The sequence below is a fragment of the Dermochelys coriacea genome, chromosome 7 (assembly GCF_009764565.3).
Source record: "Dermochelys coriacea isolate rDerCor1 chromosome 7, rDerCor1.pri.v4, whole genome shotgun sequence".
In the NCBI taxonomy this organism is placed as follows: Eukaryota; Metazoa; Chordata; order Testudines; family Dermochelyidae; genus Dermochelys; species Dermochelys coriacea.
In genome coordinates, this window is record NC_050074.1 from 226033 (window position 1) to 244728 (window position 18696).

At 45.0% G+C, this 18696-nt stretch overlaps 1 protein-coding gene across 8 annotated transcripts in view; it reads left to right on the forward strand.

Moving 5' to 3' along the window:
• Positions 1-18696, forward strand: part of PLXNB1 (plexin B1) — a 200622-nt gene that overhangs the window by 140969 nt on the left and 40957 nt on the right. For all 8 annotated transcript variants that reach the window (XR_006282546.1, XM_043518219.1, XM_038408344.2 and 5 more), the window contains 4 exons: positions 8854-8959; positions 16171-16307; positions 16625-16801; positions 17137-17305. Coding sequence is in view for 7 of the 8 variants with exons in the window: in XM_043518219.1 (XP_043374154.1) it covers positions 8854-8959; positions 16171-16307; positions 16625-16801; positions 17137-17305 (589 nt within the window). In the remaining variant the exon portion in view is untranslated. The remainder of the gene's footprint in view (positions 1-8853; positions 8960-16170; positions 16308-16624; positions 16802-17136; positions 17306-18696) is intronic.

An 18696-nucleotide genomic window follows, 5' to 3' on the forward strand; every position in this document is an offset into this window, starting at 1 on the left:
CACGGGCAGGTGAGAGGAGGCCTAGGCTGCAGGGGCGCAGGGCTGCTGGGAAGCATAATCAGGGGAGCAGGCAGAAAGGAACCAGGGAGTGTGGCAACAAACACAGGAGGATAGTGAGGGAGTAGGCATCTGGGACCATGGGCAGGGACAGGAGAACTGAATGGACATGGGAGGTGGAGCAAAGAGCAAAGCAGAATGTCTGAGTAACCTCTTAACATGGCAAGGACTGTTAAAATTACATCTGAGTCAGCAGCTCCCTTACCCCTGGGAGTCGAGTAAGATCCTCTGGGAAGTGGCCGTGGGAACTCCTGCTGTCAGCCATTGCTCCAGCGCCAGTCGAAGGGCTCACAGGGCAGGAGGTGCACTTGCATGTTATCAGATGATTCTGTGCGGCATTTAGTAATGTCTTGCCAAGAGGCCTTATACTCAGGTCAGGGATTGTAGCATGATGGCTCCCCCTCGTTGGTAGGAGCCTCGCGGACATAGAATATCAGGATTGAAAGGGACCTCAGGAGATCGTCTAGTCCAATCCCCTGCTCAAAGGAGGACTAATCCCCAATTTTTGCCCCAGATCCCTAAAAGGCCCCCTCAAGGATTGAACTCACAACCCTGGGTTTAAACAGGTCAATGCTTAAACCACTGAGCTATCCCCTCCTCCCTATGTCACTCTTATCCCCTCCTCCCTATGTCACTCATGGGGGGAGGGATAGCTCAGTGATTTAAGCTTTAGCCTGCTAAATCCAGGGTTGTGAGTTCAATCCTTGAGGGGGCCATTTAGGGATCTGGGACCAAAAAAAAAGTTGGGGATTGGTCCTGCTTTGAGCAGGGGGTTGGACTAGATGACCTCCTGAGATCCCTTCTGACCCTGATATTCTATGATTATAACTGACATCCCACCTCTATTTCCCCTTCTTCTGGGCTCCTTTAAGAACTCATGCAATCTCCAGTGACCTTTTAAATTCAATCTTTTAATTTCCCCAGCTCTCCTCAGGCTGGTAACAGAGTTTGTCACAAGAACAGAATCCAAAAGTCCAAAGCAAACAGTTTTTCAGTTCATCTTCCCTTCTTTAACTCCCACTCCCAGGCTTTGTCTGGCTAGGGCTCTTGAGGAGCCACACTTGCTCCTCATAGCTACTCCTTCTACCAGATTTGCATGGTCTCCTGAGCTTCCCCAGTTTATCACCAGGCTTCCTGCCTCTGGCAGTTTCATCTCAGCTGCTCACTCAATTGCACTCCTACCTGCAGCTTCCTGCTGCTGTTTATACTGGAATCCCAGATTCACCTCAGATGGGGCTCATCTTCTAATCAGGGCTGGCTTAGCCTCAGGCTCTCCAGCCCACAGGAAAGCCATCCTGTTACAGGGATCAAATAGAATGGAGGGCATAGCCAATCAGGAACCACCAGATAAGTTAAGGCTTGCCTGCTTCAAGGGGAGTGCTGGGTGGACCTAAGTTGGAAGATTTGCTCCACAGGCCTAACCCAGGGTCTTGGTCCTGGTCCTAACAGCCGGCACACCTTCGCTTAAATGGTGCGACCACCCAGTAAGTTTTGGTTTGAAATTTAAAGGGCCAGTTCTTTTAGTTTTACTTTAACTTACTATTAGAGGACTAGTAAAAACTTGTGGCGAGCTGTCACAGACACCCTGTATCAGACCCCTTGTTACTGACACACAGGCAAGATTGAAGTGATGCTAGTTAGATGGGGAAACGACTTGAAGAGCTAGCTGGTATGCTACTTCACCTTCGGTTGAAAGCATCTAGCCCCATTTTGCCAGAGCAGTGCAAAGAGTTGTCATGCTGTCTGAGTCATTATTGAGTCTATGTGGCAGGTAGCTTCAGTACTAAAAATGCCTTCTTTCACCTCCAGCTCACTAGAAAACTCCACCTTTTCCTCCTGGGCGAGGACCTGGCCACTGTGATCCATGCACTGGTCTGTGATTCACTGTATCTGAAGTTGAAAAAGAAAGCAATGGATAGATTCTAGGTGACACAAACACAGCTGTGTGTCTCCTCCCTGCCATCATCCCTCTGTTCTGATCCCACTAAGGGCTTCCAGGCTGTTTCCATTGCCAGTTTAAGGCTTTGGTTCTCATCCCAGGCCATTAATGCCTCAATTCCCAGCTATATTAGAACCTACATCTCCATCTATGAACTGTCAAGGAAGTGGGACCTTGGTTGTTAAATTGGTTGTTAAATTAAAGATTTAGAACAGATTGTGTTGTGCAGATGGCATGTAGGTCCTAATCCACCCTCTGCCCGACTGTGACCCTAAGGGCATCCCAATGCCAGAGGGCAAGGGACTCACTGGTATCAGGTATCGAGTATCAGCGGGCCTGATCAGTTTAGTGTACTCCAATTCACTTTATGACATAATCTGTATCAAATAGGTGTCATGTTAGGTATCTTTGGAAAGCCAATATCACACCGATCATTAATATTCTTGCGTGGCGTGTGTGTGGCAAACGCCCAAAGGACTGTATAAATGGATAGGAAATATGGGACTAAAATGAGTTTGAACCAGATCAGTATGAGGAGTGAATAAACAGGATTTTTTTCAAGCAAAGGAAAGGTTAACATCTCCGTCCAGGTGCAATCACAGTCAAGTTGCCAGTCATTGGCATATTGGAGGCTACAGGGATAGATCAATTTGCACTGTAAAAAGCACCAGCAGGGAAGAAACCAGCATGGACCCGTCTCCAACAGACTCCATGGCACCTTTCCTCAGAGCAGGGGCACTGAACTTTGAGAAGGATACATTTAAAACATTCACTGGACTATAAAAGATAGGGGCAAAAAAACCCAAGTGATCTTTCACCTAAATAGACAAGGAACCAAGGACTTTAGACCTTATGGGAGAACCTGATCAAGAGGGTTGTCAGCCGTCTGGCTGGAAGGAGTGTGGGAAGAATCTTACCTTATAGATTCATAGATACTAAGGTCAGAAGGGACCATTCTGATCATCTAGTCCGACCTCCTGCACAACACAGGCCACAGAATCTCACCCACCCACTCCTACGAAAAACCTCACCTATGTCTGAGCTATTGAAGTCCTCAAATCGTGGTTTAAAGACTTCAAGGAGCAGAGAAGCCTCCCTCAAGTGACCCGTGCCCCATGCTACAGAGGAAGGCGAAAAACCTCCAGGGTCTCTCCAATCTGCCCTGGAGGAAAATTCCTTCCCGACCCCAAATATGGCAATCAGCTAAACCCTGAGCATATGGGCAAGATTCACCAGCCAGATACTACAGAAAATTCTTTCCTGGGTAACTCAGATCCCATCCATCTAATATCCCATCTCAGGGGATTAGGCCTATTTACCCTGAATATTTAAAGATCAATTAATTACCAAAATCACATTATCCCATCATACCATCTCCTCCATAAACTTATCGAGTAGAATCTTAAAGCCAGATAGATCTTTTGCCCTCACTGTTTCCCTTGGAAGGCTATTCCAAAACTTCACTCCTCTGATGGTTAGAATCCTTCGTCTAATTTCAAGTCTAAACTTCCTGGTGGCCAGTTTATACCCATTAGTTCTTGTGTCCACATTGGTACTGAGCTTAAATAATTCCTCTCCCTCTCCTGTATTTATCCCTCTGATATATTTATAGAGAGCAATCGTATCTCCCCTCAACCTTCTTTTAGTTAGGCTAAACAAGCCAAGCTCCTTGAGTCTCCTTTCATAAGACAAGTTTTCCATTCCTCGCATCATCCTAGTAGCCCTTCTCTGTACCTGCTCCAGTTTGAATTCATCCTTTTAAAACATGGGAGACCAGAACTGCACACAGTATTCTAGGTGAGGTCTCACCAGTGCCTTGTATAACGGTACTAAAACCTCCTTATCCCTACTGGAAATGCCTCTCCTGATGCATCCCAAAACCGCATTCGCTTTTTTCACAGCCATATCACATTGGCAGCTCATAGTCATCCTATGATCAACCAATACTCCAAGGTCCTTCTCCTCTTCCGTTACTTCTAATTGATGCGTCCCCAACTTATAACTAAAATTCTTGTTATTAATCCCTAAATGCATAACCTTACACTTCTTCTCACTATTAAATTTCATCCTATTACTATTACTCCAGTTTACAAGGTCATCCAGATCCTCCTGTATAATATCCCGATCCTTCTCTGAATTGGCAATACCTCCCAGCTTTGTATCATCTGCAAACTTTATTAGCGCACACCCACTTTTTGTGCCAAGGTCAGTAATAAAAAGATTGGTCCCAAAACCGATCCCCGAGGAACTCCACTGATAACCTCCCTCCAACCTGACAGTTCGCCTTTCAGTAGGACCCGTTGCAGTCTCCCCTTTAACCAATTCCTTATCCACCTTTTGATGCTCATATTGATCCCCATCTTCTCCAATTTAACTAATAATTCCCCATGTGGCACGGTATCAAACGCCTTACTGAAATCTAGGTAACTTAGATCCACTGCATTTCCCTTATCTAAAAAATCTGTTACTTTTTCAAAAAAGGAGATCAGGTTGGTTTGGCACGATCTACCTTTTGTAAAACCATGTTGTATTTTGTCCCATTTACCATTGACTTCAATGTCCTTAACTAATTTCTCCTTCAAATATTTTCCAGGACCTTGCATACTACAGATGTCAAACTAACTGGCCTGTAGTTACCCGGATCACTTTTTTTTCCTTTCTTAAAAATAGGAACTGTATTAGCAATTCTCCAATCATTTGGTATAACTCCTGAGTTTACAGATTCATTAAAAATTCTTGCTAATGGGCTTGCAATTTCAGGTGCCAATTCCTTTAATATTCTTGGATGAAGATTATCTGGGCCCCCCGATTTAGTCCCATTAAGCTGTTTCAGTTTCGCTTCTACCTCAGATATGGTAATATCTACCTCCATATCCTCATTCCCATTTGTCATGCTACCATTATCCCTAAGATCCTCTTTAGCCTTATTAAAGGCTGAGGCAAAGTATTTGTTTAGATATTGGGCCATGCCTAGATTATCTTTAACCTCCACTCCATCCTCAGTGTTTAGCGGCCCCACTTCTTTCTTAGTTTTCTTCTTATTTATATGGCTATAGAACCTTTTACTATTGGTTTTAATTCCCTTTGCAAGGTCCAACTCTACTCGACTTTTAGCCCGTCTCACTTTATCCCTACATGTTCTGACCTCAATAAGGTAGCCTTCCTTGCTGATCCCTCCCATCTTCCACTCCCTGTACGCTTTCTGCTTCTTCTTAATCACCTCTCTAAGATGCTTGCTCATCCAGCTTGGTTTACAACTCCTACCTATGAATTTTTTCCCCTTTCTTGGGATACAGGCTTCCGATAGCTTCTGCAGCTTTGATTTTAAAGTAATCCCAGGCCTCCTCTACCTTTAGATCCATAAATTCTTCAGTCCAATCCACTTCCCTAACTAATTTCCTTAATTTTTGAAAGTCAGCCCTTTTGAAATCAAAAACTCTAGTTGCAGATTTATTTTTGTTAATCCTTCCGTTCAGTTTGAACTGAATTAGCTCATGATCACTTGAGCCAAGATTATCACCTACAACCATTTCTTCTTGAACCTTGAACCATGACTGTGGCTTTATTAAGTCTTAATCACTAGAAAGCGTTTTTCACTTTTTTTGGAGCCATTCTGACTTTATACTTGAACTCACTTAAAACCTTTCTCTTTCTTTAATGAACTAGTTTTACTTTTATTCTAAATCAATCCAGTGCCGTGTTTTCCTTCAAGTGATTGTGACATTCTATACCTTGGAGGGATGTCCTGTAACCCCCATATTCCTCATTTTTATATAATCGTGATCTTACATATAAAGCATGCCTTGTAAGGTATAAGGAAAGGTTATGATCTGCTGAAAGTAATTTCTCTATCCATTTATGTATATAATTAATGCATATGAAATTTTGAGAATTGTGTTGTATGGTTGTCACTTAAACATGCTGAAAGTTAGGGAATCAGCCAGATACTAGCTCCCAAAGGCAACAGCAAGGAAAATAACGAGCATCCGAGTGGGTGTCAAAAAACTATCAACGGCTATTGTCCAGCAAGGGAGCTACAATTCAATGACTCACCTGCATAAGGCCACACCAGAGGAATTGCTCAACCTTGCCTGGAGACTCAGCAATGCCCCCCAGACATGCCTGGACTTGTGTTTTCCAAGCACATGTACTGAGGGTATAAAATAGAACACAGCAGTCCCATGCTTGACCTTTCTCCTTCACCCACCTACACTGCAGGCAACAAGGATACTCTGAAGACTCCAACTGAGGGGACTGGCCCAGATTTCAAGGGTGAAATCTGTGAACTATGAACTGCAATATCCAGTGGGATGAGAAAAACTGCTTAATCTACATGTTGCCCAGTCTAATAGGATTGAGAGTTTAGACTGCATGCTTATATTTTATTTTATTTTGGTAACTAACTCTGACTTTTTGCCTGTCACTTAAAATCTATCTTTTGTAGCCAATAAACCTGTTTTATTGTTTATCTTTACCAGTGAGTTTGCCTGAAATGAATAGTAAATGTGCTCAGGTTTTACAAAGGCTGGTGTATGTTCACTTTCCATTGATGAAGTGATGAACCAATTAATAAATTTGAACTGCTTATCTTGAGCAGAGCAAGGCGGTATATTTCTGGGGTACAGTGCTGGGAGCAGGGGTATTTGGCTTTGGTTCCTTTCTCTGTGTGATTCATGTGTGGCTCTGGGAGCATTCATGCAATCAAGCTGGGTGTTGGGGCTCCACATGCTGAGTGATAACAGTGCCTGGTTTGCTGCTTGTCACTACAAGGCCTGTGAGAGACAGCTCAGGCTGGAGAGGGTTCAGGAGGGCACAGTGGTCCCACAGTCCCAGGCTGCACCCCAGGGATCCCATCACAGTGATTATTAACTCCAATTAAAGCAAAAAGCTGCTGTGCTTTTGTCTCTTTAAAGGAGCAACAAACCTTATTAGTCCTCTGAATGTTCCAGGAGAGGACTGGGCACATCAGGGCAGATGGTTTTGGGGAAATTCAGGATTGGGGTGTGTTGGTCAGTGGGCTACTAGTAACCAAGACTAGTGGAGCCCAGAGTGTGGCAGTAGTGTAACAAGTAGGTTGCTGGAGTCAGAGATGCTGGACCAGGGTTGCTCTACGCACAGACAGTTAGTGCATCCTTGTGTGTTGGCTGAGAGCACCCAAACAAGTGGCTACAGTAGCAGAGCATTTTGGGGCACTCAGGGTTACAGGACAAGTGGTGATACAACTTCCCACTGGTCTGGGATGAACCCCAAAATGTCACAATGGCATAGCTGGCAGGATTTACACACAGCTTGCTGTTTTGACTGAAGTTTTACAGTTACACTTGGAAAACAGTTTTAAGTGATTCTCAAGTGTTAAGACTGGGAACAGTCAAAGAAAGGTTACAGTTTTATTATTTTCTGTTTATTTTGGGCAAGGGAAATAGAACAAAGGAAGTTGTTTCACTGTCATTCATTTTCAATCAGTAAGCTAGAGTTGGCTGAACTGGAAAGGAGCAAAAAGCCCTAAAAAGAGAGGCTGAGTATGCAGCATGAGAACTTCAGAAATGGGAAGCAGAACAACAAGAGAACGTGAATACTAAAAATGGGAAAAGGGTAGAAGCCAAAGAGCAAGAAGAGGTACACAGGCAGGACCTGGAAGCAGAAGCAGTTGCCCACCAACAAGCCATAGAGCTGAAAGACAAAAAAGCCCTGGAAAAAGAGAGGAGAGGTTATATAACTTGGACATGATGGAAAGGCATGGACAAATTCCACAGCCCACAGGTGTACTCTTTCCCCCAAGGAACACCCAGCTGGGACAAGTTGTGTCCTGCATACAAAGGAAGCGGACTGTATTGAAGAATCCTTGACCACTTTTGAAAGGCTACATGAGATGCATAAGGATCCAGAGGACAAGTCGTCCCAATTTTCATTAGTAGGCTCTGGGAGAAAGCTTTAAATGTAATTAATGAAATGGAACTTGAACAAGCATTGAAATATGGTGAATTTTAAAAGGCTGTATTGCAAAGGTATCAGATTACTCCTGAAGTGTATAGAACAAAAATGAGAAACCTCAAAATGAATGACAAGATGAGTCATAGAGAATGTGTGTATAAATTGTGTGAATCGATTAAAAAAAATGGGTCAAGGAGTAGGACAGAGTTATGAAAAGCCTGCTTTGGCAAAGATCTTTCATCTGGGAACACAATGAAAACAAGTACCCTTATACAGCTGTGGAAGATCCTGACTGAGAGAGTCAGCCACGCTGGAAAGAAAGAAAGGAAAAAAAAAAATCTACCTTGAACCCAGCTGTACCTTGATGAGTTAAGTCTTAGCCATTAGGAAGTGTATCTTACTTTTATTTGCATGAAACTATTTTGTTTTTATTCCTTGTATTTGAATTCACTTAAAACCCATCTCTTTTGTTAATAAACTTGTTTTATTTTTGATCTAAACCAACCCAGCTTTTTTTAATTGAAGTGATTGTTAACTCCAATTAAGGCAACAAACTGCTATGCTTTTCTCTCTTTAAAGGAGCAACAGACCTTAGTTCAGCAGAAGGCTGGACATTTCAGGGCAGATGGTTTTGGGGAAATTCAGAACTGGGATGTGTGTTGGGGTCAGTTGTCGAGTAGTAATCTAGGCTGATGGAGACTAACGTATGGCTGTGGTGTGGCAAGCAGGCTGCTGGACTGCTCAACACACGACATTTAGTGTATGCTTAGATGCTGGCTGGGAGCATGCAGGCCAGGAGCTCCAGCAGCAGAGCAGTTTAAGGCACTCAGGGTTACAGGACAAGCAGTGACACAACCTCTCACTGGTCTGCATTGCATCCCAAAAGGTGACCCCTACAGTGACCTTGTCCTCTGATTTCCCTGCAGCATTGTGTGCATCACCGGTGGGAGCTGGGCTGAGAGATCTGGGCACATTGCAGTGGAAGTACTTGGAGGAGGACATGGAGTTTCTAGGCACATATTTGCCTATCAGGTAACATCTCAGTTCAAACCCCTCTTGTACTGCTTCCATAAGACTGCAGCTGCACTGCTATTCTCTGCTCACAGATTCTCTTGGAGCGTGGGAGTTGTGTAGGTCATAGAATCATAAAAATGTAGGCATGGAAGGGACCTCAAGAAGTCATCAAATCCAGTGCCTGCACTGTGGCAGGACTAAATAAACCTAGACCATCTCTAATGGGTGTTTGTCAAACTTGTTTTTAAAAACTGCCACATTCTCCCTTGGAAGCCTGTTCCAGAGCTCAATATCTAACCTAAATTGCCCTTGCTGCAGATTAAGCCCATTACTTCTTGTCATACCTCAGTGAACTTGGAGAACACTTGATTGCTGTCCTCTTTATAATGACTGTTAGCATATTAGAAGACTGTTATCAATTTATCCCTCAGTCTTCTTTTCTCAAGACTAAACATGCCCAGTTTTTTTTCCCCTAAAAGGTCAGGTTTTCTAAGGCTTTTTATCAGTATTGTTGCTCTCCTCTGTACTCTTTCCAATTTGTCCACATCTTTCTTAAATTGTGGTGCCCAGAATTGGACACAGTACTCCAACTGGGCCTCACTATTGCTGAATAGAGCAGGATAGTTACCTCCTGTGTCTTACATACAACACTCCTGTGAATACACCCTAGCATTGTATTAGGTTTTTTGCAGCTGCATCACATTATTGACTCATACTGAGTTTGTGGTCCACTGTAGCCTCCAGTTCCTTTTCACCAGTACTACCACCTAGATAGTTTCCCCATTTTTGTAACTGCCTTTGATTGTTTAGCTTCCTAAGTGAAGTGCTTTGCACTTGTCTTTATTGAATTTCATCTTGTTCAATTCAGACCAATTCTCCAATTTGTCAGTCATTTTGAATTCTAAACTTGTCCTACAAAGTGCTTGCTATCCCTCCCAGCTTTGTGTCATCTGCAAATTTTATAAGCATACTCTCCATCCATTATCCAAGACATTAATGAAAATATTGAATAGTACCAGACTTAGGACTGACCCCTGCAGGAACCCACTAGATATGCCCTCCCAATTTTACAGCAAACCATTGATAACTATTCTTTGAGTACGGTCTTTCAACCAGTTGTGCACCCGCCTTATAGTAATGTCATCTTGTAGACCAAACTTCCCTAATTTGCTTATGAGAATACCATTCAGAACTGTGTCAAAAGCCTGACTAAAATCAAGGTATATCATGTCTACTGCTTCCCCCCAGACAATAGGTCAGTAACCCTGTCAAAGAAGGAAATTAAATTGGTGAGGCATGATTTGCTCTTGACAGATTCATCTTGACTATTTCTTATAACCCTATTCTCCTCCAGGTGCTTACAAATTGGATTGTTGCATAATTTGCTACAGTATCTTTCCAGGTATTGAAGTTAGGCTGACTGGTTTATAATTCCCTGAGCCTTCTTTGTTCCCATTTTTAAAGATAAGTACTATGTTTGCCTTTCTCTAGTATTCTGGGACCTCTTCCTTCTTCCAGGAATTCTCAAAGATAATTGCTAATGGCTCCAAGATTGCTTCAGCCCGTTCCTTAACTACCCTACGATGAATTTCATCAGGCCCTGCTAACTTGAATACATCTAATTTATCTAAATATTTTTAACCTGTTCTTTCCCTGTTTTGACTTGCATTCCTTCCTGTGGTTGTTAATATTAATTGTGTTGACTATCTGATCATCATTAACCTTTTTAGTGAAGACTGGAGCAAAATAGGCATTAAGCACATCAGCTTTCTTGATGTCATCAGTTATTAGCTTTCCTTCTCCACTAAATAGAGGACCTATACTTTCAGTACAGGTCAGTACAACTTTGGGAGCTGCTGCATTGTGGTAGCTGGAAATCTGGTGGTCTTGAGCTTGGAGGCGCCAACTGAAGTGAGGCAGAAATAGTTTATCCTATTACAAAGGAGCTTGATCTAAGAGGAAGTGAGGTGCTGACTGGGTGAATGATGATGGATGAGTAACAGAGCTGAGAGTTAGATCCAACAAACAGAAAGCTTGCCTTATAGCCTGGTTGTATAATGTAGTAAAATCTCATTCCATGGACAAGTTAGTGATAGGAAGGTCAGGGAGGTGTCATCGGATTTGTAAAAATCTACAGAATCATAATTTAAATGGTGTCACCCTCTGCAGTGTGGTGGTGGTGGGGTGGGGTGACTCACTGCCCTCCCAGCTCCAGGTCCAGTGGTTGATGCAAATTTTGATGATAGTGTCATGGGACATGGCTCGAGTTAGGTCAAAAGCCCTTTCTCCCACAAACACAATGGAACCAAACATGACAAACGTAGAACAATTGTGTAGATATATATTCGAGAAAATGTTTAATAATCAATGTTTTTTTAAATTATAGTTTAACGCAGGGATGCATTGCTTACCACAAAAAAGACACTGATCTTTGGTAATCTTAGGGAAGTTAGCCTTGACACGTAGGACTGAAAACATTTATTCTTCTTGATGTACTTGCTAATATCCATTAAACGTTAGGTATGTGCGGTCCACATACACAGTCATTGGAGATTTTTCCTTTATTGGTATTCATTGGCTGGCTCTAGCGCCCTCTGGTGCTGAGTGTTTATGCACCAGTATAAGCAGCACTGCTGGCCCTGCACCCTTTCAGTTCCTTCTTACCACCTGGGATGGTCGCTGGAACAACTCCTCTTGCTTCAGCAAGGCGTTATTCAGTGGTTTTCTCCAAGTTAGTTATCAGTCTTAGTTTAGTAGTAGTGTAAATACTATTATGGTAGATAGTTAGTCCCCCGCCCTTAGCATAGGGGGCTCCCTTCGTGTCTGGGGCTGAGCATGCCTCAGTCCCCAGACTTCAAACCTTGTGCCTCCTGTGGCAAGCCTTTGCTGGTGAATGGCCCACGCTACAGTTGTCTAAAATGTTTGGGAAAGGCTCACGTATGTGAGTGCTCTCAGATTTGTCAGGACTTCTAGCCTCATACAAAGAAAGACCAGAGGCTAGACTGAGGGCTGTCTTAAAGGAAGCTGCACTTAGACCGGTGTTGAAGCCAAGCCAATTGGATTCAGCACCAGGCACCTCAGTTTCTTTGCAAAGCACCCTTCTAGCACCAGCTGTTTCTTGGCATTGTTCTCCATCTCTAGTACTGAGGAAGAAGCATAAGATACAGCAGTCAGAGAGGATGCTCCCTGGTGCCAAGAAAAGATAAACAAGGGGAGGGCAGCAGAGTGTGACCTGCTTTGGGCCACTCTACCACCTCTGGTCCCCTGGCAGCACCATTGACTTCACTCTATGGGTCATTGAGTCCAGTGTGGGACCCCCTGCTGACACCAGGAAGTTATCACGGCACTAGCGGGATCACAGTGCCTTCCACCTTGGATGCTTTTGCAGCAGCCAGGGACTTACTGTCACTCCAAGTACCACCAACCCCGATTGTGGCAACCCCTGGCTCTGATGAGCACTACAAGCAGAAGGGAGCATGTGGCTCTGAGCTCTTACCTGACACCAGGGCCCACAGTACCAGCCAGAGACAAACTGGCCCTTCTATCAACTTTGACATCATCCCCAATATGGTACTGGTTCCTGGACTCTCAGCACCGACCAGCAGAAGTGAAGGGTATTGATCCCTCAGAGTCATCTGAGGAGGACTTTTCTTCAGAATCTGAGGTGGAACCCTACATCCCATCCTGAGAGCTGTTGCCAGTACCCATCCTACATCCCTTCAGAACCTAGTGTAGGTTGCCCCACCTGGCCAGTAAGACAATGGCCTATACAAGTCCAGTGGCCTGGAATCCATGGGGATTTCCCTCTATACTGGGACCGCCATCCCACCGGTCCTACTCAGGTGCATCCAAGAGGCGGGCTCCAGCACTACTTGTTTGGCACCCAACCCCAACTATGGTACCAAATCTGGTACCAACACGAAAGACGTGGGCCCACGGGATGTAATAGGGGCACAAGAAGAGGAGGAAGCTTCACCTCCGGTTCAGGCCTCTTGCTCTTCCTCCCCAGATGAAGCCATCTTGGGGCGAGCAGCTTGCTGCCACAAAATAACTTTAGAGCCCATCAAGATCTTCTAAAGAGGGTAGCTTCTAACTGAGGGCTAGAGATCGAGGTAGTTAAGGAGTCTTTGCATAACCTCATTGGTATCTTGGCTGCAGCATCTAAAGTGGCCCTACCCATCAACAAGGCCATTATGGGTCTGGTCAGAGCCCTATGGCAGACCCCATCTTCTCTCCCTCCCACTTCAAAGAAGGCAGAGAAGAAATACTACCTGCCGGCCAAGGGGTACAAATACTTATATTCTCACCCTTCTTCTGGGTCCCTAGCAACCAATGAGAGAGACAGACAAGGTCAGGCAAGTGCTACTTCCAAACAAAATGACTCAAAAAAATTAGGCTTGTTTGGCGGAAAAATTTATTCAGTGGATGGATTACAGCTTCGTATCTCTAACCAGCAAGCTGTGCTTGGGAGGTATGATGACAATATGTGGGACTCTATGGCAAAATTTAAAGACTCGCTGCATCAGGATTCCAGGCAAGAGTTTTCTGCCCTTTTAGATAAATATTAGTTAGTAGATAAGATGTTTCTTGTTCACTGGGAGGCTGTGCCCGGTTCTGCCAGTTTCAAATGTTGTCTATCATGCCCGGAGGCAGTCACAGTAAGTGATGGGCACTCCTGGTGCATCTGTTGCCTCGGGAAATCGCATATTGCCCAGAAGTTTAACTTCTGTCTCCTCCCTGGCTACTGACCCATGCCCAGGGACTGTCTGTCATCCCCTCCACCTCCTCTCCTCCCCTCCCCCCATACACCAGTCTGTGAGCAAACCCGCTACTTCCACTATCTCTGAGCTGCACTCCTCCAGGGTATCTAAGAGGAAGAAGCAAGACTTCTCTCATAAGTCTTTCCAAGACTTTGCCTCAAATTCACCGGGTAGGGAATCTACCTTGAAAAAGCCTAGGTTCTCAGTGACTTCAGCTACTTTAGCACCATCCGCACCCCAATCAGGTACACGCCAGGCTGCTGGTTCCTCAGGTACTCAGGGCACTGCTAGACTGAAAGACAACAAAGTCTCAAGCCTGGAGAGACCATTGGTACAGTTTGGTACCAAGCAAGCAGAGGAGCTCCTCTTGCCCCTTTGGTCCACTAAGAGGCCCACTCGGGCTCTGACCGCACTTCCCTCGGAATGACTGTAACTTATGGTACCATCAGCTTCCTTGACCACTATTTCCTTGGTGCAGACCATGGATTTGGTACTGATAGTATGCTCGGTACTGCAGGAGTTTTGTTTTCTCCATGACCTGGATGTATTTGAGGTGCCTGATTTTTCCACTGCTCATCTGACGTATTTTTGGTACCGCGGACATCAAGATCGCTGGAGGTTCACCTGGTGCCAATAGTTTCACCTCAGATTTCTCCAAGCACTCCACCATTCCATAGTGAGTTTGAGGAAGAGGATTCTGATGAAGACCTTGCCTTGATATCCCAAATATTGATTTAGTGCTTTCTGCCTCACCTATATAGAGGCCTCCTTTCCAGAAGTCTCTGTTGAGGCTATGACCACTCGTGACACAAGGTAGTAGCCACTACCTTGCTGCTGTGAGCGCCCATGGATGCCCCCTCCTATGCCTTATGCACCACCTCCTGGGCCATACTGGGACCCTTGGGCACCTCTCACCAACAACTTTCCAGGGCTTTGAGCATCACCCATTGCAAAGATAAGCAACCATCATCGTCTGCCCTCTCTAGGAGATCTGATCCTCAAAAAGAAACCTTTGAGGAGCAGGAAGCTAGAGCTGATGAAGAGGTCTCTCCTCCAGCCAACATCTCCTCTTCATCTCAAGATGAAGCAGTCATGCCTCCTCCTCCATCCTTAGCAGATGATTTTAAACAGTTCCAGGATCTGATCAAGAGAATTGCTGACGCCTTGCAGATCCCTCTTAAGGAAATTAAAGAACATCATTGTAAATTGCTTGATATCCTTCATTCACCCTCATCTGCCCACATCGCTTTGCCTGTCAACGAGGCCCTTTTGGACCATGTGAAGGTTGTCTGGTATACCCCAGCTACTATTCCACCAATCTACAAGGAAGGGGATAAGAAATATTCCCTGGAAGGCAGCACTATGCTAAATCCATGCCTCATGAAAAAGACCATAAGCATCTAGATGTACTTGGTAGAGAATCTTATTTGTCAGCGTCACTGAATTCTTTTGTTGATCGTCTACCAGCAGAGCATAGAAAGCAATTCTAGGCAGTCATTGTGGAGGGTCAGCTACTTTCCAGAACATCTCTACAAGCCTTCCTTGATATTGCTGCCTATTATGAGAAGGGCTTCCTGGCTCCAGCTCTCTGACTTTCCAAAAGAGGTCCAAAATAGGGTGGAGGACCTTCCTTTTGATGGGTCTAAACTGTTTGCGGACACCACGGATAAATCTCTGTGCACATTAAAGGACTCTAAGGCTATTTTGTGTTCTCTTGGGACCTATACACTTGTCTACAAGAGAACATTTAGCAAGTCCAAAATGGTTCAGAGATCCCATCCTGCCCAATTTTTGACCTTCCAGTGACTGTATGAATGACATCAAAAGAGACAAATTCCAGAGTAGGAAACCATCCACCTCTCAGCCTTCCACCTCACATCTTTCTTCCTCCAAGCAGCAACTTTGACTGGCTGGTTGAGGGCCTGAATTACTGTCTTCAGCCTTAGCAGCTGCACCAATTCACCTACCTTCCTCCCATCAGCAACCACCTTTACCACTTCACTTGAGCTTGGGAGTCGATCACTACAGACAAGTGAGTTTTGGAGATTATCTCCAAAGGGTACACGTCCACTTTACATCCAGTTTTGGAGATGGAATCCACTAGATTGTAGTCAGCATATTTACTTGATGATCACTGTTATTGCAGTCTGTTTAAACAGTTAATCTCAGACTCATGTCTGAGGCTGATATTTCTGTACCCTGCAGTGTTCATCTTTGTTCATTACCTGTAGAGAGAGTTTGGTGCACAGCTAGTGTTTCCTATTGGTAACCTTAATCCCCCTCTCTGCTGCTTCCATTCATTAATAGCAGAGCTGCTAGAACACAGCCAGATACATGTGTGGTTGTAACGTGCAAGCCGCAGGCTCAGAGCACATGGAATTCACTATCAGGGTCTCTCTACTATGTCTTTCCTTCACTTTTTTTGCGAAGTGTTCCTCATTTATTCATTTCTCTTTTCTTTCCATTCAGAACCCAGACCTGAAGTCCATTGCTCCATCTCAAGGCCCTAAAGCTGGAGGAACCTGCCTGACCCTGCTGGGCTCCAAGCTGCTGACTGGGCGCCCCAGTGAGATCAGCGTTCTAATTGGAGACCTCCCTTGCCACATGTAAGAGCTGCTGTGTAGTTGCAGATTGTAAGTGTAAACAGACTGCCATGCACCATTCCCTTCAGGTTTGGCCCAGACTTCTCACTAGAAAGCACTTCAGCCATTCACTCTAGTAGCAATGATGGCTAGCTCAGACATTTGTCTTGAGTGCTCCTGTTTGTAAGGGTAGTAAATGGGACACAAGGCCTTTAAGAAGGTGGGCGTTAAACCTGAGCAGCAAGCTGGGGGGTGCTTGGAGCGCTTTCAGCAAAATGAAGGTGCAGCATTTCAGAGGATGTTTTAACCTTTTATTGGTCTCTCCTTCGTGTGTCTCTTAGTCTCTCGGAGGTGCAGGAGAATCAGCTACAGTGTCAGACGAGCCCCAGTAACATGTCTGTGGAGCTTCCAGTAACTATCAAATATGGACACAGGGAACGGAGATTAAAGGGTTTCCTCTTCAAATACACTCTGGATCCCAATATCACTTTTGCAGAGCCAGCCAAGAGCTTCCTCAGGTACTCAGAGATGCACCCCTGGCACTGAAAGTGCACCACTCTTCCCACAGGGCATCAGGGATACTGAGAGCTGTGCATGCATGCATGCCCACACACTCCCACAGCAGGTACCGGAGCGTTAACCGTGTCTGTATGGATGTCGAAGTATTTTTACTGCACTCATCACCTTAGTATCTGAGCATCTGGGTAGAGTGAGTCCAGACTTGTGCATTGAGCCATCAGATGGATGCATGGCCTACAAACATTGGCACCAGCCATGGGTTGGGGATGATGCAGCTTATGGGTTGTTAAATAGTGACTAAATAGGTGACTCTGACTGCTTCTGTGTGTTGCAGTGGTGGGAGAGTGATCCGAGTTCATGGACATAACCTAGATGTTGTACAAAATCCAAAGATCCGGATTACGGTTTCACCGTCAGAACGCCGCCGGCGAGGGCTGGGGAGATGGCGTAGGATCATGCCAGAAACTGAGTGCCCACAGAATGCCCTGTGCAGCATCCAGCAGGTATCTTGACCTTTGTGCTGGCAAAGCATGCAAAAGAATTGAGGCTGAAGGCCTCTGTCAGTGCTACTGACCTAATGGCCAGAGACCACCTATGTCAGAGGCTCTTGTGCCCCTTGTTATAGCTGTCTTGGGTCCTACAAACTAAGAGTGAACATGAGAAACAAAAGGTCTTCCTTGGTGAAACATTGTCCCCCAGATTCAAAGTTTAACACTCCCCTCCCCACTTTGTAAAATTCCAGCTCCCAAATTCCATCTCTCCCCAGAGCCTGTGCAGAAAGTTCCAGTGTGGGAGACAGAAACAACATGACAGCAGCAGAAGGCATGAGGAAATCTACAGTTACATTGTGAGGCCTGGCTGCACAGTGCCCCCACAAAAACAGACTCTACCCTGTCCTAGCGCGGCTCTGCCTTAGCAGGACCAAGGCCCTGCCCCACACAGACGACAACAAAACCAAAGTTAAATGAAGTTATTATACCCTCAATTCCATCTGTCATTTACAGCACCTCATCTGCCATTAGGACTACCCCAGAAGAAGAGTCCCTGTGGAGCAGCTGCTCTAGTGTCTAAGACTGTATGGAGTCCATCTCAGTAGGGGCTCCAAAGTGGTAGGGTTTCATTTAACAGCCTGGTAGCCATAGCACACCACTGAGCTGGATGTCCACTGCTGCACATGTGCTCTACGTGCAGCAATGGAGGCTTGGTGCACATCCCCAGTGCCTTTGAAATGCTCACCTAGTCACCTCTGCCCATCCCCTGCCAAATCATACTGCTCACTTGACAGATTGCATTATCAGGTGGCCACTTTTCTCTGAAATAGGTGGTGGTGCATTATTATTATACTCATTTAAAAAGCCCTCGTGACCAAGGGGTGAATCTCTCTGGGTATATTAGTTACATCCTGAACTGCCATCTAACAGGATGCAGGACCGGTCAGGCCATTGGTCTGCTCCATTGTGACAATTCTTATGCTTTATTGAAAGCCATATTTCCCTATCATTCTGGACAGGTTTTATTTGTGGATATGAATTCTGTGGGTGAACAGAGGCTATTTGATATATTTAGATATTAATTTTTTGCCATGTTTACAAAATGTAAAAACATTGCAACAAAGGTAACAAAAATCATTGATAAATCAAAGCGGCAGCATCCTCAGCCCCCTAGAGGTATGCAGCCTCCCAGGTAGCTGAACCACAGAAAACCCCAGTGAACAGATGGTCTTTGCAGTTGGCCACGAAAGTAAATAAACAGGTTTTGTCAAATCAATGGGGCTGTGAATGCTAGATCTGAGAGCTCTCTATGGGGAATGCCCTGTTACCAGCCCTGTAGTATTTTAAATATAGGGACTATTGGCAAGGGGATTCCAGGTGCTCCACGCAGCTGAGAAGAGTTC